Source organism: Chiroxiphia lanceolata, chromosome 4 (assembly GCF_009829145.1).
Source record: "Chiroxiphia lanceolata isolate bChiLan1 chromosome 4, bChiLan1.pri, whole genome shotgun sequence".
NCBI classification, from domain to species: domain Eukaryota; kingdom Metazoa; phylum Chordata; class Aves; order Passeriformes; family Pipridae; genus Chiroxiphia; species Chiroxiphia lanceolata.
The window spans coordinates 59,193,597-59,208,950 of NC_045640.1; the positions used below are offsets into that span (position 1 = coordinate 59,193,597).

The following is a 15,354-nucleotide window of genomic DNA, read 5'->3' on the forward strand; positions in this document are numbered from 1 at the left end:
GCTTTAGAAGAAGTAAATTACAAAGGGTCAGAGGAGACACTGACCCTTAAAACTGGATTTATACTTGAATTTTGATTTTGTCGCATGTCTTTTCTACCCTGCTGATTTTTATTTTGTGTGATCTCTTTTGTTGTGGGTTTTTTGTTGGTTTTGTTTGTGGTTTTTTATTTGTTTTTTTTTTTGTTTTTAAGAATTGCACTTAGTGCAATTAACTGTTGCATATTGCAGGTACTTTTTGCTGTGTGTGAACTACTTCTTTTATGGAGAGACTGTAGCTGATTACTTCGCTACATTTGTGCAAAGAAGAGAACAGCTACAATTCCTCATTCGTTACCACAGGTTTATATCTTTTGCACTGTATTTAACAGGTAAGTGTAGGAAATCACAAAAATGAAAGAACTTTGTGCTGCATTTGTGTCTATACTTATTTAATTTAAAAATATGTATAGTTGCTTCCTATCTTTATGCACTTCCAACTTCTCTTTCCTCATAATGTCCAAGGAAATTATGTGTTTGTGGTTCCATTTTTTCTGTGAAAAGATGAATACAAATTTTGTGTTCACCAAGAAAAAGAAAGCAGCCTAAACAAGTAGATGATCTTGAGAAAGTTGAGCTAATAGTGCTGAAGAGAAGTTAGTAAACAGTGACCTTGATCACTGAAGAACTGGGGCTCAGTACCTGAATAGGTGAACACTATTTTGGCAGACTGTGGACATGGCTTGTATGTGTGTAATTGCTGTGCTGTGTTGATGCTTTTCTGTGCAAGTGTTCTGTGAGGTCTACAGTAATAGGATTTACTAATATATTTTAAACTGATTAGTCAAAATGCCTGAGTCTTAGTTTTGTCTGCAAGACATTCAGACACTTGTCTTACGGATAGATTTCCTCCCTGTCCAAAGAAAGACTTTTAATTTAAAAGCCTCCTCTCTAGGAAGAGGAGACACACGCTGGCACTCTCGTGGGGTATTGCTTTGTGAACATGTAAATATAGTCCACAGTGTTTTCAGCAATGCAGTTACTATTACTTTAGCATAAAAGTAAATCAACTGAAGACTCAGATTGGCTTAAGGGACAGGGGACTGCTATGGTACAAATACTTAAAATCTGTACTGAGAAACCTGGTCTTTGATGAACTCTGTCTGCCTACTGTTGGGGTTTTTTTTTCACTAAAGAAAAATTCTACTCAGTGCTTAGATCACAAACTTGAAACCAGCTTTGCAGAACCTGACCTTTTTCAACTGGCTTTGGCTTGAGGAAACTAACTTAACTAATGCCTCATGACCCAGTGAGGGGAGACATGAGGCAAGCTAGTCATGAGCAAAAGCAGGAGGCAGAGTGTAATTTGCCCTCTGGCACACTAGGATTGAGGAGTTACTAAGGCTCTATCCCCAGGGTTTAGGGTCTTTTGAGGGCCTCTGACCCCTGCTGGCACAGGAAGTTGCCATAGGAGAGAAGAGGTGCTCTATTAGCCACCCAGAAAGTTTCTTTTGGTCAGCTGAATTCTCCAACACCTGCACTTCACAATTGTGTTGCATATGATTGTGTGCCTGTCTGGGGGAAAGGGGCAAGCTGGTCCTCTTCCTTTTGTTTATTTCTGTTAATTATTGAAAACCATTTTTTTGACCTGGCTTTTGAGTGGTTTTTAAAAGTGATGACCTCCTCCACTAAAAATGGTGTCCACGATCAGACCTTGTATATACTGAGATGAATGTTCTTTACTGATGGTAACTAAATTTGTGTTAACTAAATCATAATCTTATATGAGAATAATTCTATATGTACACAACTGAATATAAGCAAACGCTCCTAGTGGCAGAGGAATTAAAAACTGCTTCAAAGGAAGAGACTTACTGGTATATCACAGTTCAGTGTCATTGCATATAAGATGGTACAAACTACACTTGCTTTGTTTTACAGGATTCTGCATGTTTGTTTTGAGTTTAGTGAAGAAACATTATCGTCTGCAGTTTTACATGGTGTGTATTACCCACTTTGCTGTGGTCATTCACGTTATGAATGTCACTAGAAACAGTCATGTCCCTGTGTTCATAAACTAGTTCAGAAGAGAGGTGTGGAAAATGTGCTTAAATTGACAATGCCATGAAATCAAGTGTTGTTGGAATGTTTGGTATCTGTTCACTTTGCAGATTATTATTATTATTGTATCACGGGATGCGGCCTTTCAGTCAGTACAATCTGTCCTTGGTGAGGCCTTGTGCGTGTACAATGTGATATGTTTCCCTTAGTGATAGGCTGATACTGAAGAGATTCCTAGAGAAAGGAGTGCGCATCTCCCTCCCAGGTCTGAAGCCAAACAGTTCAGGGCACTGTGGGAAGTGGTTCTTGTGACTCAAGTGTTACTTTGTAGAGGCCCCGCTGAAGTACTATGAAGAGAACTTGATCTTAACCCCTGTGTGGAAGATTTATTCTGTGATACTTCACAGGTGCTCTGGTCTTCTGCTCTGTTGTATTTCAGTAGATCATTGGTCTGTTAGAAGAAACCAGCATTCTCATCTCTTGTGTTTGTCCATTAAATAAACAACATAGTAGCTAATCAAGAGCATGAACCCTTTTTTAATATGTATCTTATAGGTCAAAACCTAATTTTATAACATTACAGGTTAAAAACAAACAAGCAAACAGAAAATGACCCTAAACAAACTCAAAACACCCCATTGACACCATTCCCACTCCCACTTCTATATTGGAATGACTAGAAGCCACAGTGAAACAGTAATGTGGTACAGCTCCTGTCTTTAAAGAACTTGAGCAATCAGGGCATTGCACAACCTTAAAGATTTCCTAAAGCTCTGGGGATGCAGTTAACCCCTCTGTTTGTACACTGCTTTAGGTAGCATTTTACCTTTGAGGATCCCTAATTCTAGACTAGGACTTTACTGAGCCCTGTATGAACATGGAAAAAAATCTTTTACTCAAAATAATGTACCCTGTTTGTGGGAGAACTTCCCTGTCAGGGAGATGCAGTTTTTCTAGAAGAGGTAGTCCTTACCTTCTTTTCCGTGATTTTTTTTCTCTTTTTCCTTTTTTGGAAAGAAGGTGGAAAAAGTCTGGTGTCAGTCATACAGCTTGGTGTCTGCCAAGAAAACATTAAAGTGTGACTACCTAAGAATTGCAATAAAACAGAGGGAAGCCATGTATCCATGGTGTGGCAGCACAGTGTTTGGACAGACAAGGAAAAGTCTATCCCATCCCTGGAAGTGTTCAAGCAGGCTGGATGTGGCCCCGAGCAATGTGGTCTAGTGGAAGTTGTCCCTGCCCATGGTGGGGGTGTTGGAACTGAGTGATCTTTAAGGTCCCTTCCAACTCCAGTCATTCTGTGATTCTCATAGAGTAGCCACTTAGTTTTATGTGGTGTTCAAATATCACTGTACAAATACTAAAAATTTAGCAGCAGAGCTCCTTTAATTAACCAGCAGGTAATACTTTAAGAAACCTTTAGTAATTTCTTGTACCCTTCCTTTCAGCATTCTCAAGTTGTCTTATCTGGAAGTAGAGTCTGGCTGCCATGGGAAAACACATGTGATAAGAGAATTAAAGAAGTAGGATATTAAGAGTGTTAAATGGCCCAGACTTTGAGTGCTTAAATTTGGTATGTCATAGAAAAACTACCAGTTCTTGATTTAAGTGTTTGGAAAGTAAAATCTATTGTAGAATCTTTACCGGTGAACTGTTTGGAAACTACTTTGTTGCACGCTGGTGCTACAAATTACATACCAAGTATGTACAGTAATACTGAGGAAAATAACTGTTTAAATGACTGTGCACTTAAAAACTAACACTTCATTTTCACTAATCCTGAGAATTTTCATGTTTCGTAAGAGTATTCTGTTCTTAAAGGTATCCACATCCGTGTAACGTGACTCTTTCATGAGTAATTCATTGCCATTTTATTGTTACAGTTCTAACATGTCTGTTATATGTATATACAGAATATCACATTGCTTACATTTCTTTGCTGCTTTCATGCTGAAGGTGTATGTCTTATTAAATCAGGTGTTAAACCGCACGTTAAAAAATTCTGGGTGGAGGTAAGTGATGGGGAAACCTGCTAAAGTTTCACTGCTTGCTTCAGAAAGACAGCTAACTTGTGATATACTGTATGCACACATCTCTTGCATTATCATCAGAACTGATCTTCCCTGTGAGCTCCTAAATAGCTCCTCTAGCTGACACGCCAGTATTTATCCAGGTGTAGGGGTTGGTGTTTTCACTAACTGTTGTGTTGTTGCATTGTTAACAGTTCGCATGGACTCATGTCACTTTGCTGATCACTGTAACTCAATCTCATCTTGTCATCCAAAATCTCTTTGAAGGCATGATCTGGTAAGGGGACAGTAATAAACTGATTTGTAACTCTATTGCATTGAAAGGTTGGTTCTTTTACATAGATCTGGTTAGGGAATAATCAAGGGAACTGTTAAAGCAGTACAAATTAAAGGAGCATTAATGTCTACTTGGAAGGGGAGTCGAAGGAGTTGGGAGCAATGAGGTAAAGGATACAGAAGAGGAAGCAACAACCTTTTTAGATTGACAGACACAAGTAGGATGATTTCAAACAACCGCTTCATTTACTTGCAAGGAATAGTGTTGATTGCATGCTTGGTCAAATTCTTTTTCCGTAGCATTTTGCTGAATGAATGAATATCCAGCAATTCTTTTTCAATTACTTGAGAGCTTCAGGTTGCTGAGAGCTATTGAAGACGGACCATTTAATTTGAAAGCCCCAATCTGGCCACCTTCCCTGCAGCCTTCCCTGTTCAAATAAATTCAGAGTACTTAAAATATTTTAAGAGTTTTAATCTTGGTTATTGCTGGGTCATCTTAGTGCCCCATTTCCAGTGATACATAAAGTTCTGGCAACGCAGTTAAACTTGATTACTTAAAACCACTCTTCAAAGAGAGGGTATGTTTCCCTGCACTTCTTCAGGGACAGGGTAAATGTCAAGTTGGGAAACAAGGAACAAGCACATGAAGGATAGTTTGTGTTCTTCTGAGGACATAATGCTGTATGTTCTCATTTTTGTTTTCCTGATATATGAACACATGAGGAGATTATTGCAGACAAGGTTGCATAGTTAGAAAAAAAGCCCAAAGCCTTGGACAAAGTTTGTATATAGAAATTCTTTTCATAGTAATCATGTTCATGTGCCAAAACCTGAACATATTTGCCTTGCTAGCCTAGTATTTCTTATTGCTACTCTTACTAGGTAGTTTGGCAGATGGTCACAAAATCTGATTTTTAGCTTCCCTGCTTTGAAAAGGGGGGAAAAAAGCTTAATGGGCTTGAATAACAAATTCAGAAGCAGTCTGCATGCAAAGAACACTTAAAAAGCTAACACAAGCTGCTCCAAACTGACAAGGGTGGGGGGAAAGGAAAACTAATTTTTTATATATTTAGCTATCATTTAAACTTTTTAAGGAATTTGCTTGTTTTGATGTTATCAAAAACATTAACATGTTTATATCTATTGATTTCTTCTTAATTGTGGTACCAGTCTTCAAGCCTGATAGGAAAAAGCCAGCCTGTTCTTGTTTTAACTCATGCACAGAATTAATATTTTAACTTGAACTAACATGGATCTGTAATGATCTTGTTTGGCTGAAGACTAAAACCAGTATAGCTAAATATGCTGCTCATGGGGGAACAAGGTGAACACGTTATGAAACATAACTCCTTCTAAATTACCCAGAAGGAAATGCTGCTGTTTGAATTTCTGTTCTATGTTTAGGTTCAGACAGTTTTTCTTTTTCTCCATGAAACTTCTAATGTCTTTCTCTAGGTTTCTGGTTCCAATTTCAAGTGTTATCTGCAATGATATTACTGCTTACATTTTTGGGTTCTTCTTTGGCAGAACTCCATTAATTAAGGTATGTACTTAGGTGCTTCCTCACTAACAAGTTTTTACAATTTATAGCAATTTTGTTACTTATATTAAACATATTAATACTTCATACTGAGCTGCATGATGCACACCTTTACTAAAAAAGCCCAAATTGACTACCCTCTTCCTGAAAATTTGTAAATGGAAACTGGGATTAATGTGAATGTAATATTGGCATTACAGGTAGTACAGTTCTAGTCTATTGCATCACCATTTATAATCACATTCTTTTTGGATTTCGTGTGCAGGTTTCACTGCATGCTTACTGCACAGAAACTGTAATTTGAAATAAACCACTAGGGCATATATACCTGTTCCTCATTTGGTCTCATTGATGTAGCACTGTGAAGGGCTCAAACATTAATCTTCCTATTCTAGTAGAATATGCAAGACCCCACAGAAAGCTATGAATTATTATTTTGATGATGTTGCCATGTTAAGTTTTGGGTATTTAGTTGGTTCTGATATTAAACTGTTCCTAAATTGAAAATGTGATAGCATTTGGTGAAGAAAATAGCTTGCTTCACTGGTCTCTCTAGTTATTTTCTGTATTAATTAGCCAGGCTGTGTGCAGGAAGCTGGTGTGTCCTGAGGAGTGCCCCCAGCAGTAGTTGTGTCAGGCTTGTGACACTATCTAAATGGGCACTTGCTTGCAGAGGTCTCCACAGAGCCAAGATGTGCTCCTGCAGCTTTCCCAGTCTTCTGCTTGAAAGGAGCTCAGCTGCTTAGTCTGGGTCAGGTGCAGCCAGAGGCCGGCAGCAGCCTCCAGAGGCAGCAACACATGGGATGGGAGCTCTCCCTTCCCACAGGCTGCACAGTGGCACCAAACTGTGGCTCTTTCCCTCCTTGCCTGGGACAGATCCTAGCCATACTCCTTTATTTATCACAGTCAGCAGCTGCAGCTGCTGACATTCAGTTATTCCCCACATACCTTTGAAAAACCACGTAGGAGTATAATTGTCACAAACAAGGTCAAGAAATAGAGTAAAAAAGGGTTCAGTGATGCAACTGATGGACTAATTCTCTTTTGTGCCTAGCTGTCTCCCAAGAAGACCTGGGAAGGGTTCATTGGAGGCTTCTTTTCCACTGTTGTATTTGGATTTATTGTAAGTAACCACAGGACATTCATAGAACCATAAAATGGTTGTGGTTGGAAGGGACCTTAATGATCATCCTGTTCCAACCCTCCTGCCATGGGCAGGGGCACCTTCCACTTCCATCCAATCTGGCCTTGAACATTTCCGGGGATGGAAATTTCCTTGTATAGATGCAGTCTTCGTATTTTTACTTGAAGTAAAATTACTGATGAATTCGGTCATCTCAAACTGCTGAAAGCCTAAGAGAGGTTTTTTGGCTAGAGAATTCTGCCAATTCATAACTAGCTGGAAAGGGTAGGCAAGGCTCGCACCTCTCCCAAACAGGTTATATTGACCATTTTCTGCCATTATTGTTACTATATATGGAATACTTTTATCTGTGAGTTGCATCCCTATTTTGAAATTGGAGTTTATTGATAGTATTATTCATGCTTTGCAAAGTAGTACTTTTGTATTACATACTTTATAAAGGCATGTCTCCTGGAAAGCAGCTTACACTGATGATATGCATAGAAGATAATAATGGCATAAGTAACTGTTGTGATATCACCAAAGTCAGCAATAACAGCCAAACGTGGTAGAAGAGATAGTTCAAGTTTTAATAGAGAAGTGAACTGCAAAAAAATATGAGTAGCTAACATTTTGGGATTTTATAATGCAGAAACGTCCAGTAGATATGAGTCTGAGAGATATGAAAAGGAAAACAATTTGGGAAATCATCACTAAGCACATTGAACATCTGCCTTGTTGAGGCATTCTCCAGTTTAAACAGACTGATTTTACTCCTTCTTCTTAGAAAGGTTTTTATTACTCTGAGCTTGTGGTGACAAAGCCATTCATTAAAATATGATTTTTGAGTGTAACAACAAATACCTAATTCAGGAGACCTTGTTTTGCTTTTCAGTTTTCCTATTTTTTGGCTCAGCATCAGTACTTTGTCTGCCCCGTGGAATATAACAGTGAAACCAACAGATTTGTGACAGAGTGTGAACCTTCAGAGCTGTTTCAAATGAAGAAGTACTCTGTGCCACCATTGCTTCAGGCTGTGTTGGGATGGGTAAGTTAAAAAAAAAAAAGGCTTTGGCTAAAATTGAAATCATACTTCCCAGCTTAAATGGGTTTCTAAACCATTTTAGAAGGGTATCTGAATGCAGGTAAGACTTGAAGGATAAGAACTGAATTGATACCATGACCCTCTCCAATTCTCATACAGGGGAGGTGGTCACCCAAGAGCAATTGAAATGCACTGCTGGAGTCACCCGAGGGAACCTGCCTGTGTTCTCTTTGTGCTGGAAGGGGATGACACTCAAGAATTTTGCAGACAAACCTTATTTTTGAAGAGCAACCTTTGAATTTTTGTGGAAAGTGGGCTTAGGCTTGTTAAGGCCCGAATTAGTGGCAAGCTTAAATAAGCTCATAGAACTTCATTCTGTTTTCAGCTAGTGTGTAACTGCCATTAGGAACAGACTTTTACTCTTTTCATCACCATAGCATCGTGTGTGTTAGTGCCATTGCTTCCATGCTTAGAAGAACTACCAGCAATAGTTCCATGTAATGTACTCACCGACCCTTTAAAATGTGTAAGATTGAAATGCCTACAATCAAACATACTGAAATACATTGTTAATTATTTTTCTTGCAGGAAACAGTGAATATGTACCCATTTCAGATGCACAGCTTTGCACTGTCAATATTTGCCTCATTAATTGGGCCATTTGGAGGATTCTTTGCCAGTGGATTTAAAAGAGCTTTCAAAATCAAGGTGTGTAATGAATCCTGTAAGATGGTTTTGTTTTGGTTTTCTCTTTGAATTAGATAAATTAGTGGAGTAGTGTTTGGGCTTTTTTTAAATAATTGTAGTACTTAGTGTTTCTACTAAGTTGTAATTATGTTTGAGCTGATTTTTAGCATCAGAAGCAGGACTTAGTTTTATCAGAGAGATATATATGTGTGTGTGTGTTATTCTTCAAACTTTGCATAATCAGCATGTGACTTTAATGCTGGAAATCTAAGAATAATGTGGTTTTAGTTTGGTTGATAATTACTCTTCCAAGTCACATTGAAGAAGTGGTTTAGATAAGCAAGATGTGAGATATTATATTTGACATGAAAGGCAACCTGTAGATGCCTAAGAAGTGCTGACAGTGGTTACCCTTCAGATTGTGGCTGGCTGTGTTTTACCAGTGGTATTTGTGTGTTATGCAGATGCTGGTGTGTCAGGTTCACCAAAGCATGAGATGTTTGGCTGCCTTTGCCAATACGGTGCTGCCTTGTAACTAGTGTGTGTATTGGCAAATTATGTGATGTGCTAACCTCTGTTTATTGCAAGGTGTGCTCTGTTGCTTGTGGCAGTGTTGTCCCTGGCTGGTATTAAGTGGCAGCAGGAGTTTGGGAAGAGGGCAGCCCCAAATTTTCTCCCGGCCTTCTTTGTGTCTTGGTAGGACTGCTGTAAATCTTATCCTGTTGCTTGTCGTCGTTCTTGTTGTTCTGTATGTCTGCCAAACTGGCATGTGCTTTGCACAGAAGTGTATAAACCCCTCTGTTTGTGCTGAACTCCTGTACATGTGCTTGTATTTACCCCTCTTTCTTATGCCGGTCCAAGCAGCTTGCCCAGCACTTTGTGAGCCACAGCCCTGTGCGCTGGTGTACCTGTACATCCAGGGAACAAAAGACTGTGTGTGTGAAGAAGGGATTTTGGGGGAAAATTAATGCTTCTGAAAAGCAGCACATATTCGCAAAAGTAGTATGTTAAAAAGTATATTCTTTTAAAACCTCTGGGCCCAAGGTGATGACCAAAGGACTGTTGGGAGGTCAGGGTTATTGTGGAATTGCTACTGAAGGCAGTGTGTAGGTGAGGTTAGACACTCCATGCTTGCCCAGCACTGGAGGGCTGGTGTGGCACAGGCACAGGATGAGTTTAACTTGCTGGCAGTTGCCCCACATGACTAAGGGTTTTCACCCCAAGAGTACACAAGTGAGTGTGGATGACTAAAAGGATGTATGAGGGTATTTTGATTGATAAAGGTGTTCTACAGACAGGATCAGGTAACACAAAAATAGTGTATCAAACTTTGTTTGCACCAGGAATATATTTTTTTAGGTAGCAATGATTTTTTTCACAACAGGTTTTTTTGATTCTGTTAAATATATTTATATTGCATGCACACATTATGGTTTTTAACTATGGTTACCAAGTACCCAGTGAGAAAAAGGGCAGGTGACTGGGCAGGACTGGAGAGTCCTCAAGTTACTGCTTCTCTTGCAGCAAATATACGTTACCTGGTAACAAGTGCTTCAGCAATACCTACCAGTAGAGGATAAAGCAATAAAGGTATTAAAGAGGAGAATTAGATTCTGAAGAGGCAAGAAACGACAGCCATTAGCTTAAGAGGCTCACCACAAAATGAAGTATGTATAGGCACGCAAGTGTTCTCAGTACTGCCACACCTGCACCTGACCTACCGCTGTCCTCTTGTGCGATACTGTGGACAAGTTGCTTCATCTCTTCTTTTTCTTCTCACCCCCTGACTCACCTTTGTGGTTAAAAACTCCTTTAGCAAAGGAGCCTCTTGCTAACTTTTGGCTCAGTGCAGTGAAAACATAGCTTACTTGCAGCCCTAATCTGGTGCTTCCAAGTGGCACATCGTTAGCGTGTTTCGTCGGAACCACTGACCATCTTTTTTTTTTTTTTTTTCCCCTCCCATCCTTCACACCCAAAAGGATTTTGCAGACACAATCCCTGGGCATGGTGGGATAATGGATCGCTTTGATTGTCAGTACTTGATGGCCACTTTTGTTCATGTCTATATCACCAGTTTCATAAGGTACGGGCTTTTTACAATGTTAACTCCTTAAGCACGTATAGCATATTTCTATAATGAATTTATAGGAGTTATTTTAGCATGGCAGAGATTGCAGGTTTCTAAATATGATTTATGCGATGATTTCAAATACAGAACTATTAAGAAAACATATGTCAGTGCCTAGGATTTGTGTCAGGTTCGAGCTGTGCCCTAATGTTTCCGTGACTGCTCTGAAAGGTAACCCATGTATCCAAAATACCAGAAAGTTTTGTGTAGCAGCCTACTAGGAGTTTTATTAGAATTTACTGATTACAGGAAGGTATAGGATGGTGTTTCATGCAGGAGGGTTATGCAGCATCTGCTTTTCCTGTGTGGTTCCTTAACAGTCTGTAGGTTGCAAGACTGCAGTTCCTCCTGTATTCAGGAGGAATTCAGTATTCAGTATTTCTAAGCTGCTTGGCTTGGGATGTTTAAGATGAAAATGCAATGGTTAAAGAAAGGAGACAACTTCTTAAAAATCCTGCTTATCTTTCCTGAACTGCACCAGTTTTCAAGAAGAAATCATGGGAATCACAATTCTCTTACTGTAGTCATTTTAGTTTCTAGGGCAGAGGTGGGTCAAGGAGCCAAACCGACACAAGCCCTTAGTTTTCTAAGTGCATATGATAACATGTAAATGCATATCAGCAACAGATTCTTTGCCTTCTATTTGGTTCATCTTAGTAGACTGTAACTAGTTGACTAGCTAAAAATGAGGCTGATATTTAGAAAAGCTTGGTTTAATTCGCAGTTTTCTTTACAACTTGGCCAAGTTCCCATTTAGTTCAGTAGTACACAGCTTATCTGGCTGGCAACAGATAGTAAACGAAAAAAGATCTGTTGATGAAAAACTCTGATTACAGTGATTAAGGATGAATCAGTGAGTCTTGTCATAAGTCTTCTCAGTATCCCCATTTGACAGCAAATAGAAATGCTTTTAGTTTCTGTTCACATTGAGCTAAGAGTATGTTCTCCCAGTAATGCTGGCCCGTGCATCCTGAAGAGGTAGACTGGGAGAAATCCATAACTCAGTGTGCTCTAAAAAGGGAAGACATTGTTTGTGCAACAAGAGAAAAATGGAAAGCTATCTATAAAGATTCTTGAGTTGCGGTCACAAAAAAACCCCCAAACATTTCTTTTTTTTTCATTGACAGGGGTCCAAATCCCAGCAAATTACTGAAACAGCTGTTGATACTTCAGCCTGAGCAACAATTAAGTGTATATAGAACCCTGAAATCTCACCTCGTTGAAAAAGGGATTCTTCAGCCATCTCTGAGAGGGTAGTTTGTTAAAACAGAGGACTAGAAGAAAACTTCATTTACAAGAAGCCTGTGGAAAAGCATTGCAAATGTGCACATAAATAATAACTATAGGAAGAGTAGTTCGTGGTCTGGAAAAGGTGAACGTTTCCTGAAATAAATGTGAATACTATGACTTCTTACTAGGACACTAAAGATCTCTTACTCCTAAAATAATTCAAATGCTTACAAAGTAACAGTACACATGCTGCGTATTTTAGTTCCTGAGGTGGATGGGAGCAGTTTTCCTCCAGCACCCAGCCTGACAGTCTTTGTAGTTAAGGAAAAAAATAATGAAATTCACTGTAAGTTTTTAATGAGTTATTTAAAACTGTATATCTTAGGAACACCTTTTTGGTCTCCAGTGGTTACTGAAGTGTGAACATATGAGGCAGGCAGTAACTTCTATGTAGGCTGGTGCTGAAATTCCTATTGGCCAGAAAACACTTGTTAGCCTGGTCAAAGTAGTACTTACAGCCTGCTGTATTGGACTACTTGTTTTTTTCTAAACCATTATGAAGGTTAAGCCTACCTCTGTTTTTAATTTAGCAGCTTTCTTATGAAACCATTTCATGCTTTCAAGAGAAAAGTACATTCATTGAAATATAGCTGGGCAGTTTGGGCTGTGGAGCTACTATTTTTTTTTGGTTAGTATTACACATTATAAACAATTGTGTACATCCAGGAGTAGTGATTACCTGAGAAAATAGAATTCTCCTACCAGTAAACGGATCAGGGAGAATCTGGCGTTTAAGTCCTTGGTTTCCATGGCCTGGTCAGTGTCTGAAGACAGTAATTCAAGCCTTATTCCTTGTGCCTCTTAACTGCTGTGTAGAATCGGGGTATTTCCTTCTTTTTAAAAGCACTTTGAGGTCCTGAGTAAAAAGTGAAGTTTAAGTGCTATGTATAAATGTGTTTCTCAGTGAAGGCAGAAACTGTTAGCTCCTGAATGTGCACAGTGCAAGACAGGATGCATGGTTCTTCTGCTGTTATCATTTATTAAGAAGATCCTCAAGCAAGCTTGAGTAACCACAGAGGGGTTTGAATGGAGAATTTTTATAGAAAGCAGCTATTCAGTTGACTTAGGGGGGTATATGAGGAGCATTAATGCTCTATGATTCTCAATCCTGGTTATTTTATAACATTTTTCATCATGTGACATGTCTTGATGCAAATAAAAATATGAACCTTTTTTGAAATGACAAAAATTACTCCTGTACAAAGAAAAAGCACAAATGCCAATTTTGTTTTCATATACTGTAACTTGATACAATTTCATTTTTCCAACTCACTGTAAATAATTTTCTCCTGCGGTGAACGTACCAAGGCCACATCTGTGTGTGTGTGTGTGTGTGTGTATATATAAATTATTAAAAGATGTATGTATATATATTAATGATTAAAATTTTAAAAGGTTGGTGCTACTTGAGGATGCAACCATGGAAAAATCACTTGGGTGGGTCATAAGCCATATCTATAAAATTCAAACTGCTTTTTGTTGAACACCATGTAGCTGAGACCACCGTGCACTCTGTTTTGCTCTTGAGCCATGGTACCGTGTGTACAGCTTGTGTATGGAAAAGCACCCATGTACATTGAACAAAATCCAGGCCTAAAGCAATTCCTGTTGATGTCAGGTATTTGACAGAATTGAATTATGTCTGACCTGGAGATTGCAGTACTGTATTGAAAGAACACTCCTAGAGGTGAAAAATGCCACCTGCTGCTTGTCCATCAGTGGCTGTGTGACTTGGCTTGTTAATTGGAGGGAACTGAAATTCAGCTCTTACTCAGGATAGGGCATAACCTGAAGTTAAAAGGTAGCACAGCTACCTTTGGAAATGTGCTTTAAAAAGAAGGGAAGGGAAGATGAGGTGGTGACCAAAGTAGAATACCTGCAAAACTAGCTTTTAGATGAGGCTTTGGTTATGTATGGGACTTTGGTAGACATTGTGATAAAACGCAGCCATACTGGAGCTAGCATATCTTTATCCTGGGTATTAAATAATTCTAAATATTTAAAAATTATACAGAGAATATATATATAGAGAGAAGGATAATTGTTACTTCAGAAACTTGAAATTTTTAGTGTACTTTTATAGCATGTATAATAAGAAAGTTAAAATATATTTTAGTATTTAATACAAAAACATTTGAAATTAATTGCTATCTATGTGCACAATAGAAAATTCAACACTGCAGTTCTGCTTTTCAATGTTAAAATGAAGAAGGGATGAATTGTGAACTCAGTCATCAATTTTCTAGATAGAGTAATAGCTTCCTGCTGGCTTAGGCTTGGTGTAAATAAAGCTGAGCAGGACCTGTCACTATGAAGTGACAACTACGCTTGGTTACTACACAGAGCATTTATCCCACTTGCCACTTCTGTTAGTTCAAGCATTGCAACATCAGAAACAGGAAAGTCTAACTTTTTACACCAGTGCTTCTTTTCACTTACACTTTTGTCCCAAGTTGTTATAATTACCCACTGAGCAAAAAAGAAAACTGTATATTATGTAAATATTGTAAATGGTATGAGCATATTATGTCTGTTTTAGTTTGACTGTTTCAATCTTTCATTGAAGCAGGCATTGTAAAAAAAAAATAAATAAATAAAATTGTGACAGAAATCCTCCAGTCTTGTATTTCCTATAGTATGCACAGTGGGTGGAGATTTCTTAACAAGAATTTATATTCCTTTATGTTATTCTTTAAATTTGTGTTCTTAATAGAAAAGCCTGCTATTAATATCCTACCTTTTGCGCCTCAAGGCTTCAGGCCATCCTTGTTTGTTGCTGAACTTGTACAATGTGTCTCATGTCCAAAGATATGCAAGCTTTTCCATCTTTTCCAAAAGGTGCTCATTTCAACAATACTGACGCAGGCCTGTCAGTATTGACCATGTGTGGTGACGATGGGGCGGCAGCTGGCAGCTACCTCTCCCCTGCTTTCCTGTTCCTTCCTTTTAAGTTTTGGATCTGAGGCCCTTCACCTCCTGCAACCTCAAACAAGCCAGGTAAGAAATGCATCTCATTTCTAAATTACAAAGAAGGCTAACATCTGTTAAACACTCACTATCAGCAAATCCTGTGTGTGCTACACACCTCCTCAGATTTTAGAGAACTTGTGGAGAAGCATAGAGCTTTCCTCTGGTCTGCCTCCACTTCTTAATTGTCTTCTGAGAAAAAGAAGGGGAAAGTTAGAAATTAGTTTT

General features: G+C 38.7%; 1 protein-coding gene across 1 annotated transcript in view; it reads left to right on the top strand.

Moving 5' to 3' along the window:
* The window catches only part of CDS1 (CDP-diacylglycerol synthase 1), a 32,131-nt gene extending 17,361 nt beyond the window's left edge, over positions 1-14,770 (top strand). The window contains exons 5-13 of the mRNA XM_032686743.1: positions 229-368; positions 1,918-1,976; positions 4,262-4,344; positions 5,802-5,889; positions 6,941-7,009; positions 7,905-8,057; positions 8,643-8,762; positions 10,721-10,824; positions 11,997-14,770. Of these exons, the coding sequence (XP_032542634.1) occupies positions 229-368; positions 1,918-1,976; positions 4,262-4,344; positions 5,802-5,889; positions 6,941-7,009; positions 7,905-8,057; positions 8,643-8,762; positions 10,721-10,824; positions 11,997-12,126 (946 nt within the window). The 3' untranslated portion in view covers positions 12,127-14,770. The remainder of the gene's footprint in view (positions 1-228; positions 369-1,917; positions 1,977-4,261; positions 4,345-5,801; positions 5,890-6,940; positions 7,010-7,904; positions 8,058-8,642; positions 8,763-10,720; positions 10,825-11,996) is intronic.
* Positions 14,771-15,354: the final 584 nt, after the last annotated feature.